The sequence below is a fragment of the Scomber scombrus genome, chromosome 8, assembly GCF_963691925.1.
Source record: "Scomber scombrus chromosome 8, fScoSco1.1, whole genome shotgun sequence".
Lineage (NCBI taxonomy): Eukaryota > Metazoa > Chordata > Actinopteri > Scombriformes > Scombridae > Scomber > Scomber scombrus.
Window position 1 is genome coordinate 29,411,414 of NC_084977.1, and position 23,603 is coordinate 29,435,016.

Genomic DNA, 23,603 nt, shown 5'->3' on the forward strand with positions numbered 1-23,603 from the left:
ATAATTAATCCCGCTCACATCTTAAGAGGAAGAGATTGAATTATATTTTAAAAATGGCTGAAATGTGAACCGGCTTCTGATTCGATTCTCAGGCCAGATATTAGGAGTGTTTTTGCGTTGATATTAAATATTACATATTACAGTGTAATGTGTAAAAGCTGCAACTAATGATTATTTTCAGTGGACCAGACAAATAGCTTGTTTTTGTTCCATCATAACATCAAAACCAGCAAAAACTAATGAATTTACAAGAATATAAAACAGAGAAAGAAACAACAAATCTTAAATTTTGAGAATATGGAAACCGTGGATATTTGCCATTCTTCTATTTTTCTCCATTTAAGTTTTTTTTTCTTTAAAAAAAAATCAGAAATAAGGATCTATTATGAACGTCTTTCATATTTTGTACATATTTTAAAGCCCTTTGAGGCAAATTTTGGCGTTCAGGCTGTATAAATAACATTAACTTGACTGTTCACTTATAATATTTATTGATTAACCAAATTGGTGAGAATTACCTCCTGTCTCCTTCTGTATTTTTTCAAGTAACTGTGTTAAAAAACATAAAAATAGGAAATAAAATATCATAAATAGAAATAAACAAACAGACTTGTCTTTTAAGTGAGGTCATATCTACATACTACATTTCCAGGAATGCGTAGGTTGTACTCCATATACAACTTTTACCATTTCTCCTGTTATATGCAATAAACCAACAGGAAGGCAAACTTAGTTTTGTTGGATAATTAAATTTTCCTGTCGAGCACAAAATGTCAAAAAACGATTGGAAACACAGATCGCGACGGCGCTGGATGGTTGTGGAAAAGCGAAGCTGCTCTGATTGGCTTGTTCCGCTGTCATTCAAACACAGAGGTGCCATTATTGGCTCGTGTAGCAGTGTGAGAATCTGGTTTGTTCATCAGGGGCCAGAGGGTGAGAGGTCAGAGGTCAGGCTCAGGGGAGCCATCAGCGCTGAGCGGTCAGGTGACCCTGAACGATCCTGAGATAGGACGGCCTCCACTCCCCAAGGAGGAGCATTCCTTCGATGCTTGTGTGTGTGTGTGTGTGTGTGTGTGTGTGTGTGTGTGTGTGTGTGTGTGTGTGTGTGTGTGTGTGTGTGTGTGTGTGTGTGTGTGTGTGTGTGTGTGTGTGTGTGTGTGTGTGTGTGTGTGTGTGAGCAGGCATGTGCTTAAACAATACCGCATCACATACAGTAATTTAGCTCATAGTCACAACCCACTCACTAAGTTAGGTAGGCTTATTTAGCAGCATTTTTAACATTTTTTACATCCGTTTTTGACGGATGATGACATCTTAATAACTCCAGGTCAGATTGCATTGAAATTGTTGTATTTATCTATAGTCCCTAAAGATCTTTCCCATTGTGCTGACCCGCTGACCATGAATGCCGTGGTCAAAATGTGTTGTTTTTGCACAAGAAACATAAAAAAATGTAATTAGACTTTTGGCATGAAATGTATTGTGCACATTCATATTCCCCAGAGATGGACTTTACCCATTTTGGACATGCCATGAGCTTTGCTTTAGCTCCACCAAAATGCTAAATGTCAGCTTTGCATGTAACATTTCTAACAGACAGATTAGCATTAAACATAATATGCATGTTCTCAGTCCCGGGAGATGATTGCTGGTGATTTTCCTGCCACTTAATCTGTTGCCCCTGTCAAATCAAAAATGTCACTTTGATGGACACTTTGGTCTTTAGTCTTATCTCCAAAAGTAATAGCTGCATTTACATTAAATTTGCGTTGTGTATACATGGTTCTTAAAGCATCTACTGCTATATTTTGATGGCAAGCTGACATTTTCTCTCGCTCCCCCATCTGGTCAATACATCTACTTATGCACATAAAATATCAAAATCAAATGGACGGTTTGACCTGAAATGTACTGAACACATTTCCTGCACCCCAGAGGATGAATCCTCCGCATCTCTGACACTCGATGAGCTTTTCTCTTGCAGCCGAAACATCAACCGTGCATTCGTATTATCTTATAGACAGACTGCCGTGAAATCTGCTGAGCGTAGTTACACTCCGAAGTGAGTAAACTCTTTAATAGAGTAGAAAAATCATCAGAAACACTTTAGTTTTTTTGGGGATGTAATGAACATTGAGGCCTCTAGGAGCTGCCAGTGGGGAGTTCATTTTAGTCTTATGTGCATTTTGTAGGTGTGAGCATGAAAGACAAACCTATGAAAACTACTGCAGAGGGAATACAGAATCTGCTAAATATGCAGAGTGAGACAGCCAGCTGCTACTCTGTCCAACTGTACCACATAAAACATCCTGATGTGGCTGGATGGAACACACACATGCACGAAAACACACACTCATACATACACACACACACACACGCAGACTGTAGAGCACATAAACTGTGCTGATGTGCTCCTCAGAAAACGAGACAGGCAGAGCGTTTTAGTCACTTTAGTAGGAGACAGAGAGGAAGCCAACTCCACACCTCTCCACCTTACTGCTGACCTGTCTGGATTACAGCTCTGCTCTGCTGTGAGGAATTCACAGCTTTTAAACTGTGTGTGGCAATACATACAGTATGTGTGGGCTACCAGTAGGGTTGGCCACTACTACCTGGCCGGTAGTTGGAAGTGTACATATTGTACATAATGTTTAGAGTACGGGGAAACAGAGCTTAACAGTGTGGCTAAAAACTTTATTGCACACATAGTTTCCTGTACAACAGAAAAAGATAAAAAAGTGACGTTCAGCCAAACTTTTTAAAGCGCCTTCTGCATTTATTTCTTTATCCAATCAGATCAGAACAGATATTTTAAATGTATCCATTGATTTTAGTTCGTATAAAGCGTTCAATAATGTGACTTTTTCTGCACCAGGTTAATTGCAGTGTCATGTTTGCATTGACAGGAGATCAACTGCAGACGTCACTGCAGCTCTGAGTAGAAAGGAGCATAAATAAATGAGTTTTCCCTCTTTACAGGAGTTATTTTGCATGATTGTTAATTTCTCTTGGTTGAAATAATGAAAGGAAACATTGAAGAGTTTATGGCAACACAAATCTACCTAAAAAAAAAAAAAAAGCCTTTTAATTTTTGATATGTTTAGTGTTTTTATTGCTCAAATAATATGCATGAAATCTGAATAAGTAATATATACATGAACTGAAATAAATAACCAGGATTCGTAAATTAATTCTGAATTATAACCAACTTTATTAACACTTAAAATATATACGTACATGGCTTTCTTCTTTCCTGACTTATAGACCAGAAGTTTAAAGTGGGCATTTCAGCCGTTCTCTTTCTGCCTTCCTCTTTGATTTCATTTGTCAATTCATGTGCTGAAGTAAGCATTTGTCTGTGTGACTGCGAGTCTTTGTGTCCCCGCCGAGTCTTTTCCAATCAGGCTGGACGCGCCAGGGGTCAGCAGCTCTGACCCGCTGGCTCCGGTTCACCATAAATATTATGGAACTACGCACAGACGCCCTCGCTGGGTGTTTAATATAGTGCTGCTCCAGCTTTCACTGGGTTATATAGTCTAATAATAATGCTGCCTGCACCATATACTTAGAAATAGTCCACAAATCAGGACGGAGGGCTGCTTTTCTTTTATTTCTGGAAATCTGTCATCTCTTTAACGTTGCTTTTCACTTTTCATCTGTCTAACGGTGTTGTTTTAGGCTGTTGGACCATGTCAGTTGTGTTCAAATCTGTTTCGTGCGTGTGCATTCATGGCCACGTGTGTTTTCATGTGTGCCAGCAGCACAGTAGGCCTGTGGGAGTGCTCTGTCCTCCTTTCCCACGGTATGCGTCCCATGAGCCCCCGCGGTGACGTCAGGACAGAGGTACGGGCGAATGCCCCGCTCAAAGGTCGCAGGTTCACTTCCTGTCTGTCAGGATCGAGTTGGGCAGGGTCCAGTGTGGAGCGTCGAACTGTCTTTATGATCTCTCAGTGGTTTAACCTCTCTGTCTCTGTCTCTATCTCTGTCTCTTTCAGGCTATGTGGCTCATGCTGCAACAGGAGGAGCCAGAGGATTTCGTCATAGCGACGGGGGAGGTGCACAGCGTGAGGGAGTTTGTGGAGAAGGCCTTCAAACATGTGGGGAAGAGCATTGTGTGAGTGCTCAAACACACACACACACACACACACGCACACACTTCAAACATGCATTTACATGTCAGTTTTACATTTCGGTATCTTGTTTGAAGGAAAATTGAGAAGTCGTTCTTAATACTCAGAGATATATTACATGTGCGTCTTGTTCAGTCTTCTATAGAAAACTGTTCTGAATGTCTCTTAATTATCATTTGTTAAAATCTGCGTAATAAAACAATATTTTTCAGATCAGTCAATTTACAGTTGTAGAAACCATCCTCTTACAGCAGATGAGCCTATAAATACAATGTTATGGAGGATTGTATTGCTTTAAAGCGATGGGCTCATCAGCCAAGGCCAGATACATTTCAGCTTTGATCTTTGATGGTCAGTTGCCAAGAAAACAAGTTCAACTGACAGTCACAACTTCATGTGGTATGATTTTCTGACCTATTTGAGTCGGGTTACCAAACATAGTGAGGTATCTGTACTTGGGATTCTGGAAAGTCCGACAATGTGCCGACAGTGCAGGAATATGACAGCAGCAGGAAGACGCCTACTATATGAACACATGCTGAGCACTGTGCACAGTTTACAGAGGTTGATTATAACAGCAGTCAGTCAGTGAGTCAGTGAGGAGCGATGACTTACTCACATCCGATTAACGTGTTAACTCTTACAGCCCTAATAATTATATATTATATATTTATTCATATATAATCTGTCTGAAATTTGGCTTGCAGCAAAACTAGACTGTGTCCAGTGATTTAACAAAAGAGGAAAACTATCTTTTTTAACTCAACTTTTTTCATTTTGTTGAGTTATCAGGAGAGTTTTTGTGTATCATTGACTCATTGAAAACACTCATTTTTCTTCTGTCCCTAAGTACATTTCAGAGCCTGTACTTTCTTACTTTTACTTGAGTAAAGGAGTTCAATCTGCACTTCTACTTAAGTACAGAGTGTCAGTACTGGTGAGCTCAGAGGACAGACGTGGCAATATTTATGCAAGCCTGCAATTCTGAGGTTAAATACCTAAACATATTAAAAATACACAAAACCACCAATAACTAGAAAGACAACCATCACTTTTGGTGCTTTACTGTATCTAAAAGTGCCAGAAGTTTGGTATTCATGAGTTGAATAGCCTGAGGGGATGTATTTCCTTTAAACCACTCAGTTTTACAACAGTTCATCACGATGAGCTGTATTAAACGGGCTTTCTGACTAATGCATTGTAAAAAGACAGAGTGTATCAAAGGATCTACAAATCAGCAGTGAGAGTCATTGACAGCTATCACCACATCGTATAATTAAACAGTAATGAACAAGCAAGTAAGTTTTAAAACTAATGCTGCCTTTAAGAGAACTGATATTACTGCACCGATGATCTCCAGCAGTGGCAATTATATTATGTGAGCATTACAAGTCCGTCTTTACCTGTCATGTAATGATCGATGTTACGGATTCCATGTGTGAAAAGGCGCATATATTTTGGAAACTCATTATAAAAGCTTCTGTCTCTTGTTCAGTGCTAGAAGTCAACCCCCCTCCTGCCACCCCCCCTCCTCTATCTCACCTCTCATTCACCTCCCTCGTGTGTCCTGGAAGACACTGACATGTTGGTGAAGGAGTGTGTGTATGTGTGTGTGTGTGGTCCACGTTTTCCCCATGTTGTGGGGACATAAATCTATTTAAACAGTCATTATTATGGGGATTCGCCTCCCTTATGGGGACAAAAAGCTAATCCCCTTCATGTAAATCATTAATTTTGGGGTGAAGACTTGGTTTAAAGTTAGGTTAGGTTATGTTAAGGTTAGGATAAGTCTTCAGGAAATTAATGTAAATCAGTGTAGTGTCCTCTGAAGTAGCGGAAAACATGACTGTGTGTGTGTGTGTGGTTGTGTAGTGTTGACTTCAGAAAAAAAAAAGACAGGTGACATGTTTTGTCTGCAGATGTTAAAGAAACAAGCTGCACTAGAAAGAAAGAGAGAATGATCAAACCTCCCAGCAGCTGTGAGGAAAAAATGCTCCTCCCTGCTAAAAAAAAAAAAAAAAAAAAATGTCTTTCCAGGTGGGAGGGAAAGGATGAGAAGGAGGTTGGCCGTTGCCAGGAGACCGGGGTGATACATGTGAAGGTGGACGCCAAATACTTCCGCCCTACTGAAGTGGTGAGTCTGCCTATATGTGTATATGTGAGTGTGTGTGTGTGTGCTGTTTATTATATGTTTACATCACACACAGGCCTGGAGGATGTGGTGCCGCACGCTGCCATCCTGGAAGTAAGTGGGTGTGAGTTAAGTGGGAGTAATTGGGTGGAGTGTGGTCAGGATTACACATTTAAGGCCTTTAAATTATGTCAATGGGACAATATTAGAAATAGGGTAGAAATAGAAAGCCTTTTTATTGTTATTGCACAATAATATACAATGAGATTGGGAGTGCTATGTCTGAAATAAGTGCTCAGTAGTCAATAATAAACAAACAATAGGACAGACAATATAAACAATCACACAAGGGGAAATAAATAGTTTTTTAAATGGTGTAAAAAAAAAGCTAAAATAAATAGTATTGCACGTAAGACTGAAGGTTTGTCAGCTTGAGAGCTCACAGGTAAAAAAATGTGTTATTAGAATATTTAAAATTATCTAATGATACCATGCATAATTACATGACATCATTGACCTTATTTTTTTTTAAATTTACATTGTTGGACTTTTAGATTTCTTGCTTTGTGCCCAGATAGACGATATTTAAAAAAATGCCGTTACTACCTCAGAATAAATAAACCACAATAATATATGATTCATATTGTTCCACACAATTCACAGCACATATTTCCTGCTCTACAAGCCTAACCTTAACATGAATGTAACATGTTTTCGCTGCATGTATCTGATTACCGGTCATTGTGTCTGGAACCGTACACTCATCAGCCGTTAACGCGTCCAGTTGACAGCTTGGTCTTGCTTTATTGTAAGCAAGTAAACAGCTGGAAACAATGCTCACCGCTTCTCCGAGAGTAATGTAGGCTGCATCCTGCCTGTTGGTGCTGAATGGGGGTGCTCGTATCCAGGAACCTTGAACCTTGTTTTATTTCACAGCCGAGGCGTCTGTTGGATCGTTTTTTTTCATCAGCTTGTGTTACGAACAACAAATCCTGTGTTCATAACAGCTGTGAGCATCCAACTGAAGATATGAGCCAGCAGATTATCCCTCCATCTCTCTTTTCTTGGTGTGGAGTGCCAGTGACATTTGGGGAGGTCTTTCTCTCATCGCTGTGGCCTCGGGGGTATTGTGGCTGCTCCTCGGGGACGGTGTAGGGTTACCCAAGGGTGTTGTGGCCCGAGATTAGCTTTCAGGTTTCTCGGTTTAAAGCCAGGAGCGCCCCTTTTGCTGAGGATCGGCCATGGCAAGATTAGAGCTGAGATCCAGTTGAGTGATGGCGGAGGATTAAGCAAGGAGGCCCCGCTGACTGACTGCTGAGGAGATGGAGCCACCGGTCAGACACCTGGACCTGTATTCTTCTGTGCGGATGTCGCCTCGTTCATTCATGGTCCTAACCCCGAATCTGCGCTGAAAACGACTCCAGAATCAGGGTCAAGTCAACCACAAAGAAACAGTTAGGTGTCTTTCACAAGCGCTTGAGTCATACATCAACAAACAAGCATACCTTGGAGTGCTGATGCTTTCCTAATGCGTTGACGTGTAACAAGGAAGGAATGCAATACACACACACACACACACACAATAAACCCTATCGTACAACACAATCGATCAATAAAGCTGAAACTTGTTGAACTTTTGATAGAGTGCAACTAAATATCCACTTACAGATTTCAACAGATTGTTTCGTTATCCTGCCAAAACAACACAAAATAGTTTCCTCGAAGATTTGTTGCCGATGCCAAATATCCAATCTGCACGATAATTTATCAATTAAGGGACCAGAGAACTAGAAACCCCTTTATATTGTCATTCAATCCAATACAAAAGCCCTTTAAAAATAATAAACGCCCTGCAGGTTTCCACTGAGGTATTGATTTTGGAGGCTGCTAGAGTTATGACAGCGTATTGAATTGCATTGCAAAGAGTTTCTAATCTTTTAGCCCTGCAATAAGTGAGGTGGACAAAATAAAGAAACACCTTCCAGTGCAGCACTAACACTACAAACAGCCTCAAAACAAACCAGTCAGTGCTCAAACAACTAAAGTAGTCTTGGATTATTTCCGCCTTAATGAAGCATTTAAATACGCCTGACTAAATAAAGGCACCTTTTTTTTTTCCTTGCTCCAATTTAAAAGTGCCTGAAGAATGATTTCTTTCTTTTAGCACCTTAAAATCCCCTTCCACTCAAAAATGTGTTTTGCTTGATGTTACTTCTCTCGGATGATTGAGCCTCATTCTGAAGGATTTTCTCCATCATCTGCTGAAAGAGTGGAAAGGAGGAACTCACCTCGAAAGGAGATAAAGATACGTATCTGTGAGCAGGTATTTATCACCTCACATCTAGTCTGGAGCCAGATGTGATCCAGTTGTTAAACTTTCCTCTCACTGCTGTGGCCTGAGGGGGGTATTCACTGATTCTGGATTTTTTTTTTTTTTAAGGAAGGAGAACGAGTTGATGTAGTTTCAAGAATTTTAACTATGTAATTGACCTTTTTTGACATGAATCATTGTTCCAAACAGAGTCTTAAAACACGTCTGAGTATTTGATCACTGTATTCTTTTTAGTGTCAACAAAAATCCGAAAAAGTGCAGCAGCGTTATTTATTGGCAGACGTTTTGCATCACATTACATTTTAAAGGTGTTCAGCCTTTACAGCACACAGGCATGATGCATGGTTTTTGGCTCCACATACGTTTCATGAAATCAGTTCCACATTTGCCTTTTTTCTAAGACTTATCGTCACCTTCTTATAAACCTTTGCTGCTTCTGAACTTTTAAGCAGCAAAGGAAACATTTGCAAACAAGTACTACCATACGTCCTTTTTTGTCAAAATAACACCGTCGCTACCGCAGATGGATGATCGCTTGTCAAGCTACATGAGTGTAAAGGCTTCACGATGAGGCAAGCTGTTGAAAGAAGCTTAAGGATTAAGTTGTTCCTGCAGGGAATCGGTTAAAAAGTGATGGATGGAGTTTGAAGCAGGTTTTTTTTTTTTTTTTTTCCTCAAAGCTGTGTTTCTGTTTACGTGTGCCTGGTTTACTTTAGCTGACCCAAATTGCACTTTTTTGTTTAAAGGCAGATCAGATTTGTAAACAGGAAAGAAAGATTCAGTTGTCTTATCTTTCTTGAGCCACATATATCTTACCCTGGCAAGAGTTTGGACACATTTTCTCATTCGAGGGAATAGGAAGGTGTGTCCAAACTGACTGATAATCTATATATGGATTGACTTTGCAGATAGGAAGCAGACGTTTTCACCATTTGACCAATCGTCTGACAGGTCAAGCTTTGCTGCATCTTTCCAGTTTCTGCTGTCTTGTGCCTAACAGTGAAGGGAGGAAAGCTCTAGTTAAGCCTCCGCCCTACTGCCCCAACCAATTTTCCAGCTCCAAACTTGGGCAACCGCGATCTCATCCACCTGCTTCAGTTATTATCTCGACTTTCCTGCAATTACAGATGGTGATACGGCCATGCTCGTGCATTCGGCTTGGATCTGAAATGTTTTTATGTAGTTTATACGCAGTAGAAAACAGGGTGGAGGCTTCTGGCACAACTTCACCCACTTCCAAAGTGCAAGGAGAAGGAAAAAAATCAGAAGAAAATCAACACTCCAGCAACACTTGTAGTGTAGGAGAACTTTATTAACACACAAATGTGTTGGTCTGTTATTAAGTTTTAAACTACAAGTGTGGCTGGAGCGTTGACTTTCTACTTTATATGCAGAAAGACAAAAAATGGCAAGATGTTTGTATGGGTCAATTTTAAGAGAAATAGAAAGTTAACACACACACACACAGCTGGGTTTCCAGACCTGCAATTTTCTTTGACTGTGATTTCCATGTGTTGAGTTTATATTTTGTTATTATTATTAATAATAATAATTTAATTGTTTAAGTTTTGAAATGTCCAAAAAATTGAAAAATAAAAAGTTCTGCAAGCTTTAGGCAACATCTTCTGATGGCTTTTGCCAACACTCAAAGATATTCAATTTGCAGTGATAATCATTTTCTTTACATGCAGAAAGACCAAAAAGCAAGATTCTTGTACAGTATGACTCAACAGAAAGCTCAAAAAATCCTAAATGCAATTTTATTTGACCATGGTTTCCATTTATTGAATGTATATATATTTTTATTATTATTATATTAATTGTGTAATCTTTTAAATGATGCTTTTGTCCGTCCAAAACTCAAATATGTATAATTTGCAGTAATATTAAACAAAGAAAAGCAGTAAATCCTCACAGTTTAGAACCAGGAACCAGCAAAGTGATGAATCATTTATCAAAACTGCAGCTGATAAATTCTCTAGTTGTATTTGTTTGTGTTTGCATCTGGCTTAATAAGTTAAAAAAGTTACCTGATGGTTTCACAGTTCTTCACTAGATAAAGTTGAATCACCTGCAGTTTCTGTTACTGAGGACACGTGTAGTTCAGAGGGGAACAGAGGGTAAAGATCGCAGGATAACGAGAGGAAGACTTAAGTTACAACAGGCCATTTTTCTGCTCTGTATCACTGTCTCTTTATTTCTATTGGTAGGGCTTAAAGAGAGTGAGGAGTGTTTAACCTCTGACCCCTTCAGACAGGAAGTGACTGACACCGGCCTCACAGCTCAGCACTGTGGCTCACCTCAAGTGGAAATACCTGTCATCAAGTGTGTGTGTGTGTGTATGTGTGTGTGCACGTTAAGAATTCAGCTGACTGAGACACTTTTCGGCGTCGCGTTAGCCGTTTAAGTGCAAGAAAATGTAGATCCGTGTGGGGCCTGTGTGCAGATGTGTGTGAGGAGTGTGTCCTCAGGCTGAATGCTAATATATATGTAATTCATCATTATCCCTGTCAGTGTGTGTGTCTGACACGAGCTCATTTATCCTCACGGCCCTTGGGACAGGAGGGAGCAACCAGGGAGGGGGGGGTTAAATGTGCAGGTGTGCTTCACGTGTGGTGCAAATGTTGTGTGTGTTTGTTGTTTTTTATGTGTGTGTGTGTGTGTGTGTATCTGCACACTGTAGTCTGTTAATTTGGGTTACAATGCCCCGCGGCTGCAGAGGTGACGGTGGGTTTGTCTGTGGTCATGATGGAAGATATTTATTGGGTGTGAAACACGCTGATGCAAAAAAATAAATGAATAAAGCTATCAGCGTTTTACTGCTAAACAAAAGCTTTGTGTGGTTCAAACCTGTCAGGGTTGTTTTGAATAAAAGCGACATGTAAGTATAAAAAAACTGCTCCAACTGTCATGGCTGCTGTTTGTTTCCATTGTATTGACTTCTCCGAGCTGTCAATCACACTTGGCAGCTCGTGGGTTTGTTGCCAGCGATGAGGTTTGGCTCAGGTGAGCGTCCTCTGTCTGAGCAAAGGTGTGTCGTTTTGTATCATGCTCTAATGATTATGATTAGTTTTTGTTGCCGGGTGATATATGCCAGGTGATGTCTATCTGTCTGTCTGTCACGGATATGTCTGTGTTTGAGTCTCATGCTTATGTTTAGAAATTGTGGAGTGATATATAAGACTGAAACTGATCACTGTGTTCCAGATGCTCTTTTTATTTCACTCGTGATTTATGAGCTGTGGAGCTACACACACATAAAATCAACAGGACAGGGAAGAGCGCAGGTCAAATAAAAGAAGGTGTGTGGATTAATACAGTATAATGGATGAATTGTGTGCTGTATGCTTGTGCTAAGGGTGTGTGCTTGTGTTTTTCTGCCTTGAAATAGACTTGCGAGTTGTTATTTTCGACATATGAAGTCAAGTACGGGATACGCTAGGCATTAAACTTGCTAAATGGCAACACTTATCCACAGTTTATTAAAAAATGTTTTGGTTTCTAGCATTTCAGTTTCACATTACAAACATTTAGAATATTTTGCACTTCCATACATTTTGGGGAGTTGGACATATCATTAAAAAAAGAGAGAGTGAGATATCCTGACTTTTAGTTTCTAATATAGATTAAAAAAAACACCAAAAACTCTGAATCCTACATTTCCCATAATGCAACTTAACTGTGTCTTTTTTTCTCAGACACTCCCTGCTTGCATGCTGTATGTCCCTAACTCTAGTTTGTGACGCTGGCTTCACATTGAAATTCGATGTCTCCAAACACGAGATGAGACAACCCTGATGACATCATTATAACGTCATTACTCGACAACCCGAAACTATTTTCACAGGCTCTGTAATACTTCCCGAGACTTCCTGTAAACTGGTTGTCATCGTGTTTGTGGTGTTTAAAAAATATCTACGCACAGTAGGTCAGACATTTTTAGAATTGTTCCATTAAGAAGTCATTACAGTACTAATAGGTTGGACTCTTTTCATGAACAAGGCACCATTTGATAATGTTATAAAACAATTTCATCAAATTATTTTCAGGTTTTGTCTTTATACTCTTTTTTTTATTATTTCAGAAAATGTTTACTCCATTGAAATGTGACTGCAGTTTACTTTTAAGACTCTTATTTACATAACATATCAAGTACAGCAGTTTGAATTATGATTAAAAAGTCAAATTGCATGTCCATGGACAGAAGAGGCTGCAATGTGTTTAATTCAATTGGTCATAGATGCAGGTTTTGTACTTCTTTTTATTTTAACTTATTGCAGATCTCAATATGTATCAGTTCGTATTGGAGGGATTGATTGTTAATGTGTGTATGTGTCTGTGCATGAGTGTGTGCTTGCATTTAGTTGAGTTAGTGTGTGTGTGTGTGTGCGTGTGCGTGCGTGCGTGCGTGCGTGTGTGTCTGCGTATGAGTACATGCTTAACTGCGTGTCCGTGCTGATGCAGCCCCGCTGTCATACTTCCAAGTTCATGTGTCGCTGGAGGGTCTAAACTGCTGAGGGCTGGGTGACAGCTCTGCGCTTTTTGTTCAGCCTCTCATGAAGAGGAGAAGGAGTGGTGATAAATGGGAAGTTGTCTCTCAATCTGTCTTTATCTCTCGCTCCATCCCATCCTCGTTCGCATAATTCCTCCACTGTCATATTCTCAGCACACCTTCTCGGCCTCTCTGCCCTTTTGCACTTATGTTAGTGTCTCAATCACAGTGATGCTATACAAGCGTTGGTTGGGTACACAGGAATGCCCTCCGAGGTGAGATTATCCTCCTGAGAGAAAGAGAGAGAAAGCAGACAAGCATTTGCCCCTTCTCTCACCTGCCACCCAGCCGCTCTGCTGTAGAGACCACAATACAAAACATCATCCATCAGCATCAGCAGCAACACATTTTCCCCCTCTTATTTTATTTATTATTGATACATTTTTATTGAAATATGAACAAAATAGTGCAGAAATCAGATGACAAATTCATAAACGAGACCACATGAGCAGATTATTTGTAATAAGGATTTCATAGTTGTAAAACCAAACTCTCAGCATGAAATGTTTTCACTTCTATTGTGGTGCTTAGAAGCTGTCACTATTCCATGCTACCCATATCTCTAAAATCTAAACATCATCTTTATGTATTGACAGATTTGGGAGATTTCCATCTCCGACTGTTAGCGTGTTGGCAGCTATAAGGCAAGCAAGCAAGCCAGATGCATCTCTGTTCCAATGTAGAGAGATTTGTTTTTATACTTTTATTTCCATTAATTACTCTTTTTTTTTTTTTTTTTTATTAAGTAATTGTAAACTTCAAAAAGTATCTGGAAATAGTGAGAAATTCTTACTTACAACAATACAACTTCCCAGAATCCCAAATGAGAAAAAGTAGTAAATCTTTTGAGAATTCGAGAAGCTGGAATGAATCAACGATTGTCATTTTAGCTTGATTAATGGCTGCAAAGAATTATGGATTGTCAAAATTGTTGTGTTTAATTTTCTGCCTGTCATCTAATCAACTAATAATTTCACAATGATATCAATGCATGATTGTCGCGCTGACAGCACTGTGGTTCATTGTGGAATGAGTGGCAGGCTATTTATCTCTGTGGTGTGTTTTGATTGACGTGGAGGAATCACCATCCGATGTTCCCATGTATCGAGACACACACATGTATTTCAGGCTGGGTTCAGAGTCACGTCCCAGCATTCCCTGCAGTGCAGTCATGTACTTTCAATACATGACTAATCATCCTTTTGTTTTAAATTTGCAAGTTTATTCTTGTGCGGCAAGTGCGAAAAAGCAGGAGAGCTACATACCACTGCCGCTGCTGCACGGGCCTGTGTGACTCAGAGTGTTGAGTGTGTGCTGCACACACATAAACAGACACACGGTTTGCCGCTATGGTTAAAGTTTATCTTTGTGTTCATGCAAAGAGAGGAAAGACACTGATCAAATAAATCCTGCTCTTATCTTCACTCCTAACCTGTGCAACGTCCTGTATCCGCTGCATCAAAGCATATTTCAGCCGGGCGGTCAGTAGTGAATTTATATTAGTATTTATCAGCAGTTACAGTTGTTCTCTGCTGTTTTGCTAACGCTAAAATTCAAATTCTTTCACTTTGAATAAGCAATAAATAAAATGTGAAAGCAAAAGTCGTCACATAGCAGAAAGAAAATGACAGTTGCATTTTCACATGTGAGATTCACACACACACACACACACACACACACACACACACACACACACACACACACACACACACACACACACACACACACACACACACACCAGTTGCCCTGCTTGTTTTTTTCAATGCAGGCTGCAGGTAAGAATCAAAAGCTCCCACATCAACCCCTAAAAATAGCCCTCTTCACTCACCACACCTCAGTATCTGTCAACCGCCTGTCCACGTCTACGTGTGCAAGTCTCAGATCTAAACTTCCTTCTGCTTCAAATGGCTGTCATTCCAGCCCTTGAGATGTGCGTAACGCATTCACCAGAAACACACTCTGCTGCATATTATCGTACGTCACCGGTCCTGTCGTCATTGGATGAGAAGCTCAGACAATAGCTCTAGTGATCCGGGAGAATAAATACGACGGGTGTTGTGGTAACCTTTTATAACTGTTGGCAAGGAGAGTCGACCTACCTGTTGAGGTCATCAACGTGAAAAAAAAAAGACACACCTGATTGATCTTGGTACTAAATAATAATTTGCATTGTCAAGCTTTATTGAAGATAAAGGACAGTTTCACTCTTGGATACTCTGACACAGTTAGATATCATCGGAGTTTGATGTTGAATGCATTCCTGTGTTGCGACCTGCCTTCACTACTTCAGAAGGGTTCTCGTGTGTCTCAGACTGGCCTTTCTTTTGTCAATCAGTGGTGAGCATGGGGGCTTCACCTGCTGTAGACTACTAGTTTGCAACCAGCTGATTATTGGGAAATTAGAGCTATTAAAGCGAACACAGACTGACTGATGTCCTGAGCGCTGACGTTTTGCAGAAACCACATTACAATGCAAGTAGCTGGTCTGGTTCTAGTTCAAGTTACAAGCCACAGTTTTATTCAGATATAGTTGTAGATTATATACACTTTGATTAAATTTTGAAACAAAAGAAACTGCACAACATGCATAACATGAACATGTTTTTTTTTCCCCCCCTTCTCATCTTGCCAACACTTGCTGTGAGCGCTCTGCATGGCCCCTGTAACATTATCACACACACACACACACACACACACACACACACAAAGCAGAAATATGTGAGCCAAAAATAGCATTGTAAACATCTTAAGCTGCATTATGAATTGTCTCTGCTCATTACTTGCCGCTATTAAAGCTAAAGAAAATAACTACCTTAAAATAATGTTTTATGACAGTCTATTGTCTGGTTGGCAGATGTTAGTATGACAGCATTGTGAGACTGTAGTTTAAATCAATGCAACAGAAAACTCCTGTATGCAAAAAAGTTAGATAAATACTATTGTTTTTAATTACTTTCAACTGTTGTGTACTTAATGTGCAGCCAGCCAAGCTCTCGCAGGCCAACGTTTGTTACAGGTTGACCCTAATAAAAAGGAGCAGTTGTGTACTGATTAAAAAAAACATTAAAAAATGAATCATTTGATCATGTGACCTTAATCATGCATAATGAGGTTTTATGTATTATGTTGTGAGGCGGGGGGGGAAGAAAAATAGACTGCCTTAAAGTGCCTTTCTAATGGATTCCTGTACTATGGTAGATTTCTCCTCATATGGTTGCTGGACGTCAGCGCACAATGATATAAAGCTCTCAGAAGAAGCTTAAGCTTTTTGCATTCTCAGGGACAGATGTCGAAAAATCTGACATGCGGCACATATATTTCAGATTGTTGGCAAGGTTTCTGTTTTTTAAATCTTTACTTGTATAGCTGCAGTTAAATATATTTTTCCAGGTATTCAGAAACACCACAACAGACCAATAAATGCAGTGTCTATAGATTTATTTTTCCCTCCTTTGTCAAAGTGTGTTAGAGAAGCTTTTTTCCTTTTTTAACCGTTTCAGCTGGGACAAATGTTACATGTTGAGCAGCCAGACATTGTTAAAACACACGTAACTTTATTTTAATTCCTAGTCAAGGTCTTCGGGTATTCCAGAGACATAACTGTAGGAAAATGTGTAATAAGATGACAAGAAGTGTATGAAGTCACAAGACAGCTCGAAAATTAACAGCTGATGTTGAAAACTGGGTGGTTTTAATAATTCATCCAGTGTAAGCATCATACAGTTTCAATGAGGTGTTAGAACAACAAGCGTAGACATAATATATATGTGATGTTGTCAGAAAATGTGGAAAATAACAGTTTTTTCTTTTTTCAGGTCGCTTATGAAGGGAATTTAAAGGGGGAAAAAAAAAATCAGAGTTCAAGAGTTTAAAGCTTAATGATATATTTAGTAGCTAGTTTGGCAGTTGGGCAATATTATGGTAGCCTCATTCATTTCTGAGCTCACTTTCAAACCTCTATATAGTCATTTTAGACAAAATAACACACTCATTTTCATCATATAGTATTCATAAAAGAAGATACCAGACATTTAGAGCGTTTTCTGTGTCTTGTGCTTTTCTGTTTTCTTTCAAAATAACCCTTCATGTTTTCCATTGTGCCAGTATAATTATGCAATTAGTTGCTCAATAGGGTTGGAACAACAAGGCGGCAGAGGAACGGCATGCATCTACAACATTTGACCGTTTTTTTTATTGCTACACATCACTATGACTAAGAAAAGGTGGGTTGACACAATAGTGGCGGGAATATGAAATATGATCTTTTTAAGAGGAGCACTCGTTCCAGTTACAAGCTGAAGACATTACAGAGGGACAAATTAAAGATAAAGTAAGGTAAACTAAATATGTGACTAAAAACATAAAACTGATAATATTCTATATTTTTGCTATTGTGAACAAATCCCATTAAAAGACCAAAACCAACAAATCAATGGATTAATCCCTAAGTATTATCTTGGGTAAATCCAAGCCTGATATGACTTATGACTTATTCATGTGTGCCATAGACCTGCGTTGTTTTCCAAACACTATTAAAATCACAATAATGAGCCTCATTGTTGCACTAGATAACATCATTACCATGTAAATAATCACTCAAGCACCAAATCCGTGACTGAAAACGGTCCCTAAGTAACGCTAAATTAACTCCTATTTGAGTAACATTAGCTAGAAACCACAGTGCCCAGCTCTTTAAGGTCATTATATTTGCCTTTTTAGACAAAGTGAAAGTATTGGTGACCTAGTTTTAAAGATTTGTCGTTACTATGAATGACTCACTTAGAAAGTCTAGAGCAGGGGTGTCAAACTCTTCTAGTTCAAGGGTCACATACAGCCTGATTTGACCTCAGGTGGGCCAGAAAAGTAAATAAATAATAATGAAATATAACTTTACTATTATAAACTATCTATGTACAAAACAGATGAACAGTCTGAGATATCTTAAGAAAAATAAGTGTGATTTCAACAATGTCTCAGTCTTTTTACAGATTATTTTGCACAGAAGCTGCTGATTGATGTTCAATATATGAATGTTTTAAATATGACCACAATATGTATGCATTGTTTTTTTAGAAGATTGTATTCATGGTCAGGATGGAAAAACCTCTGAAGCAGCATTTTACATGAAGTAGACTCCTCACAGTTTAATTTAGACCCCTTGGTGGGCCGGTTCTGGCCCACGGGCCGTATGTTTGACACCCCTTGTTTAGAGTATAGAGAGGTGGATACTAAAAATGCATTAGATATTTAGTTTTTTCTGGGTTAGTGTTGATAATAACACAAATATCTATCATCACCAGCCTTATCCTGGCAATAAGAGGACAACAATAGCCATTAATATACTCTAGCAGTTACAGAGACCTTCCTCTCTTTTCTCAGGCTTCAGGGTTGATCTCATTTTAGTGATACTTGCCCACTTTTAGATAAGGATGATACCAATATGACTCAAAGTTTTATCCTCTTGTTAAATCTTTGAAATGAAAATGGAAAAAAAAAGAACAAAATATGACGGTGATGTAATGAACACTGGACAAGCAGGCAACTTTTGTTATGAAAGTCAGGATAGTGTTCTTTATAGCTGTAAACTCAAAGTTCTCAGGCCTCGCTGAAGAAGCAGAGCTGGTGTTAGGTTTCATTTTACTCCATGCAGGCGGTCCAGACCTCATAAATCCACTCCCAGGATCCTTGTAGCGCTGTCTCCACACACCAAATGAGTATTGCAGTTTTGCTGATTGGAAGACAACGGAACAAGCTCTGTTTTGAGTTATTGTCAGCAGATACTTGTACGTCCCTTCTTATTGACCCCACTTTATTTCCACACTAATTATTGCTTTTCCAAAAACTTTTGTAGTTCAAAATTACACTCACGTGCCAGTCGACGGACAATTCATGCAAAAGGCAGACAGTGATTTTATTTAACCACCATGTCACATTCCACCATGGAGCAAATTCTTTATCCTAACAATGAGAAAAACAGCTACGGCCACACGTACATGTGTGTTGCTGCTGACATAATAGCTCCTGGCAGGCTGTAACTCATACACGTCTGTCCCTGTGCCCCAGAGAAGATTTTTTAGCAGTTGGCCTGTTTTTGGTTGCGTAATATCTGCTACTTAATGAAGCCTGAAATATGGTGGCTATTTCAGAGTTTTCTCATTATATGGTTGTAATTCTCTGTAGGCGTCCAGTTGAGAGAGGTCTTCCAAAGCACAAAACGCTCTTCAAGTCATCAGCCTCTTTATATTCTTCTACTTCATGAAAAATGCAGTTAGCAATGTGGGTCTTATTAAACCTTACACACACAAAAAATCCTTCTTGTCCTCAAAATTACATATCTGTTCACTTAAGTGTAATAGAAATAAGGGAGAACAGTGATCTGTCTTTTCATCACCCTTTTTTTTTTTTTCTTCGCTCCTGCTCACTTTGTATTTAAAGCAGCGGTTCCAAAACAGCCGAATCAGATTAAGCTCGGATAATTCTGCCTTTGCTGAAGCCCCGAAAGAAGACAAACTTATATATGGGTGAGTCAGTTTTTAAACAGTGTACAGTAACCAGTCAAAAGTTTGGATGCACTTTCTCATTCAAGGGAGTGGAAAAGGTGTGTCCAAACTTTCGACTGGTACTGTGGTTCATCCCCAATTATCCATTTAAAACCAACCGGAGAGTGTTGTATGGAAAAAGAAAGCAAATCACACGCTATTTGCTAAACAAAAACACAGCTATAATGGATTTCTTGAGTATATCTGAGCTGTTTAGAGAAGCAGTGTTGCAGGCTTGTTTCTAGCAACGTTAATATTATTAAAAGCGATAGGAAAGATAGACAAAAAAATAATACCATTGTGCTGACTAATGCTGGATTTTCCTTTTTTTTTTAAGGTCAAATCCGTTTTTGATATAAGTGAGTCATGATATTAGTCACAGTTAATGTGTACTGCCAAGATAGTGACCTGTTAAATATGAGGGACTGTGTTCATATATCTTATTTCAATAACGATGTAGCCTGAGGTATTCACCTTCATTTGTCAGTTATCATTCAGTTAAATATGGTTTTGGACAATGCTGGCCTGTTTTGTCGGTAAGGACAGGGAGGAACGAGCAGCTATTATTATCCTGCTTTATGTCTCTGGCAGTGCAGCGGTGTCAGTCAGAGGCCGGCGGTGGAAGCCAGGGGGCCGGTTAGGACTGCTGGCTCTCTGAGGTGCTTCATCTCAGGGCCGAAGCAGCGAGACCTCTAACTGAACCGCAGCCCTTTTGGATGGAGAAGTGCTGAGGCAGCAAACTCAGCCCATTTCAAACTGGGTGGAGTTCCTATACTGCACTATAGGTCTTTAAAGACAAGAAGAGGTAGCTGTCGGCCGTGAGCCAGTATGACTTTATTAGCATGCAAACATCGTCCCCGAAGCTCGGTTTCGCACATTATTGTCAATTATTTTTGTTTTACTCCACACTTGTTTCTCAGGGACAGTAATTAGCGCCAGCATCTGCGATCAATTTGCGTGATTTATGTGCAGAAATTAGTCTGTGTTTTAAAAGCAGCATGTGTCAGTGTTTCACCCTGTCATATTGGGTGTTGGCTAACAGACTGAGCTCCAGGATTCTTCAGATTCCTCTTAGTGGAAGCCAGTGATAAGGGGAAACGCGAGGTAAGGAGGCCTTAGTGTTCTGACAGCAGTTTGCCTCATTGATGGATTGAGGTGAATGTTTGAACACCAGACAGACATAAAGAAGCAAATGGCTTTTATGAGCAGAATGATTTATCCATTCAACAAGCTTTGTCGAGCTCGCCGGCTGAATTTATGGCACTTGACACACGAAACGGGCTATCAGCGCTGAGTTTAGATGTTTGGCAGAGGCCCACGGTACTTTCACACAAAGGAAGCATGAAATATTAGCATTATTTTAAAAGGTTTCCGTATATTACCGAGGAATTGGGAGTCCTTTCCAAGATGGTTCACTGTAAAGCCATTCACTTTTCCCTTACCTGGAATTCTGCTCTCTGGAAAGATCTCTGACAGCCAGGCTCTCTCTCTCTCTCTCTCTCTCTCTCTCTCTCTCTCTCTCTCTCTCTCTCTCACTCTCTCTTTCTCTCTCTTTCTCTCTCTCTCTCTCTCTCTCTCTCTCTCTCTCTCTTTCTCACTGCTGCTGCTGCTGTTGCGGAGGACGGAAAATGAAAGAGATTGATAAAAGACGAGATTGCAGAAGCGGTCGCACATTTTCACTCATACTTGAAATTTGTCAGGTTCATTACAGCTTGTCAACTACTTTCCATTAGATACACAGATATGACCTTTTTTTTTTTTTTCTTTTAAAGAATCATGGCTCATAAACCTTTCGAAACTCATGTTATAATGAGTTCCAGTGCAATATGTACTGTCCTTACTCACAATAGAGCTGCACAGAGCACACTTTGCCAAGTTAAGACTATCATTTAATTGCTAAAGCCAAGCCACATATCTGTTTGCCAGCTGAGCACATCTGTATTAGCAAACTGATAGCTGGATCACAACTTTCCTGCAATGGTTTACTACACTGGTGTCCAATAGTGGTTGCATAATATCAGAGAAGTGTCATTTACAACATGAAGAAATGATTTAAGTAATAAATATTATATTTAAAACAACAGCAGCTCTTTATAGGTGTGTGCAAGCATGGTCAAGGCTGCAAAACTTGAGGTGAACATGTTCTTCAGGTGAACTGCTGCAGACTGAAGGCTTCATTTGCAAAGTTACGTCTACTTACCCCGTCGTGATGCCCACAAACAGCCGTCCGTTTCGTGGCCTTTGTTGCTCCAGTTCTTCCATGGGTCGTTCACGTTGTCCACTCACATATTCAAACTTGCACACGTAGTTTAGAAATTTATATTTCCAGTAAAGAATAAGAAAAATAAGTGAAATCTGACTACTCCATTACGTAGCCTCCAAAATGACATATCAGAACATATTATCCTCATCTAGTGGAGGGGGGGAGGGGGGGGGGGGGGGCTTAAAGAGATGGGAGCCAAACCGGCCTGTTTCAGACAGAGGCTGAACTCAGTCGCTGCATAAAAGGTCAGTATAAGATAAATAAGGAGTCTTTTTAAACTGTAAATCATGCAAAGATTTTCTAGTAGAAGCCCAGAATATATATATAAACCTGGAAATGTACATCATACATCCTCCCTTTTTAAAGTCCTTGTGATGTAGAAAAATCAGCTTTTAACTTTTTACTGTCTTACCCGCAGAACAATGACACGAGGCACTTGATACTTTAACGGGCTGCTCGCACCATGAAAAGCGATATGATTAATAACAGGCGATATGTGTACTGATAGATCTGTGGTCATTTAAAAAAAAAAGAAAAGAGAGCCTTGTTGTTAAACTAATCAGCACAAGTCAGAGTATATTACTGAAACCTTGTACATTCAAAACAGTCTAGCAGACTAGCAAGGAATGAAAACTTTGTCCAAATGCATCACAAGGGTCTAATGATCCCAAAAAGTCGTCCATTTGTTTTATTATTTAGACCGACGGACGCCAAAAGTTCTTTGGTGGTACGAGGTTGAAAATGGCTTCTCTTTTTTTTTCTGGTTTGATTTTCTTTCAGGCGACTGAGCCTCGGAGGTGTCGCTCAGGGAAAAAGAAAGGGGTTTAATGTGTCGCCATGGCAACTCCAGCCCTCCTTTTACTCTTTGGCAGTATGTTCGTCATCTCCGTGCTCACATTTCCATACGACTTCTTATCTGATGATGGCCAATCAGGTCTCTAACTTCCTCTCTGGTCGTGTACACCAGCTATCGCTCACTCCACATGAAGTCATTCTCTCTCTCTCTCTCTCTCTCTCTCTCTCTCTCTCTCCCTCCCTCCCTCTTTCTCCAAATCTCAGTTTATTCAATTCAGAAAAGATTTATTGCATTATGCTTTTCGATCAAAAGCACATACAAAGAAAGTCAAGTACATACAATAACATATATAGGCGTATTAGCAATGACTTGACATTCAACGAAACGCCTTAACATGTTGAGATTTTTTCACGTGTGTGTGTTGAAGTATGTGAGAAAATGATTACCTGTCAGTTTGGGTGACATTAAGCTCTTGCTCCAGTGTTAGATTGAAGGTGAAACTGTAATTAAAAGGGATTATGTACTAAAAAAAAAGAACCGCAACATGATCAAAAGCAGATTTTTTTTTTTTTTTTGTGTAAGGAGAACACACACTCGTACACAGTTCACCCACATGCTCATGTTAGGTTTGGGTGCGGTTTTTCGTTACTATAGAAGCTATGATTTAAGTCACCGCTTTTGCTGTCAGCCATCTGTATATCACACTAAGTGGCTTGTTTGACTCGTATTCCTCTCTTTTTTTCTCGCGAATAGCCACATGTATAGGGTCGCAAAGTGGAAGAGAGCTGCTACTCGTGGAAGTTTTTTTACCCCACTTTGAATTTCCATACCAACATTTACTTTTAATGATAGCTTTAATG

General features: G+C 39.6%; 1 protein-coding gene across 1 annotated transcript in view; it reads left to right on the forward strand.

The window, feature by feature from the left end:
* Nucleotides 1-23,603, forward strand: part of gmds (GDP-mannose 4,6-dehydratase) — a 207,151-nt gene that overhangs the window by 157,591 nt on the left and 25,957 nt on the right. Inside the window, exons 8-9 of the mRNA XM_062424449.1 lie at nucleotides 3,996-4,114; nucleotides 6,168-6,264. Coding sequence (XP_062280433.1) covers nucleotides 3,996-4,114; nucleotides 6,168-6,264 — 216 coding nt within the window. The remainder of the gene's footprint in view (nucleotides 1-3,995; nucleotides 4,115-6,167; nucleotides 6,265-23,603) is intronic.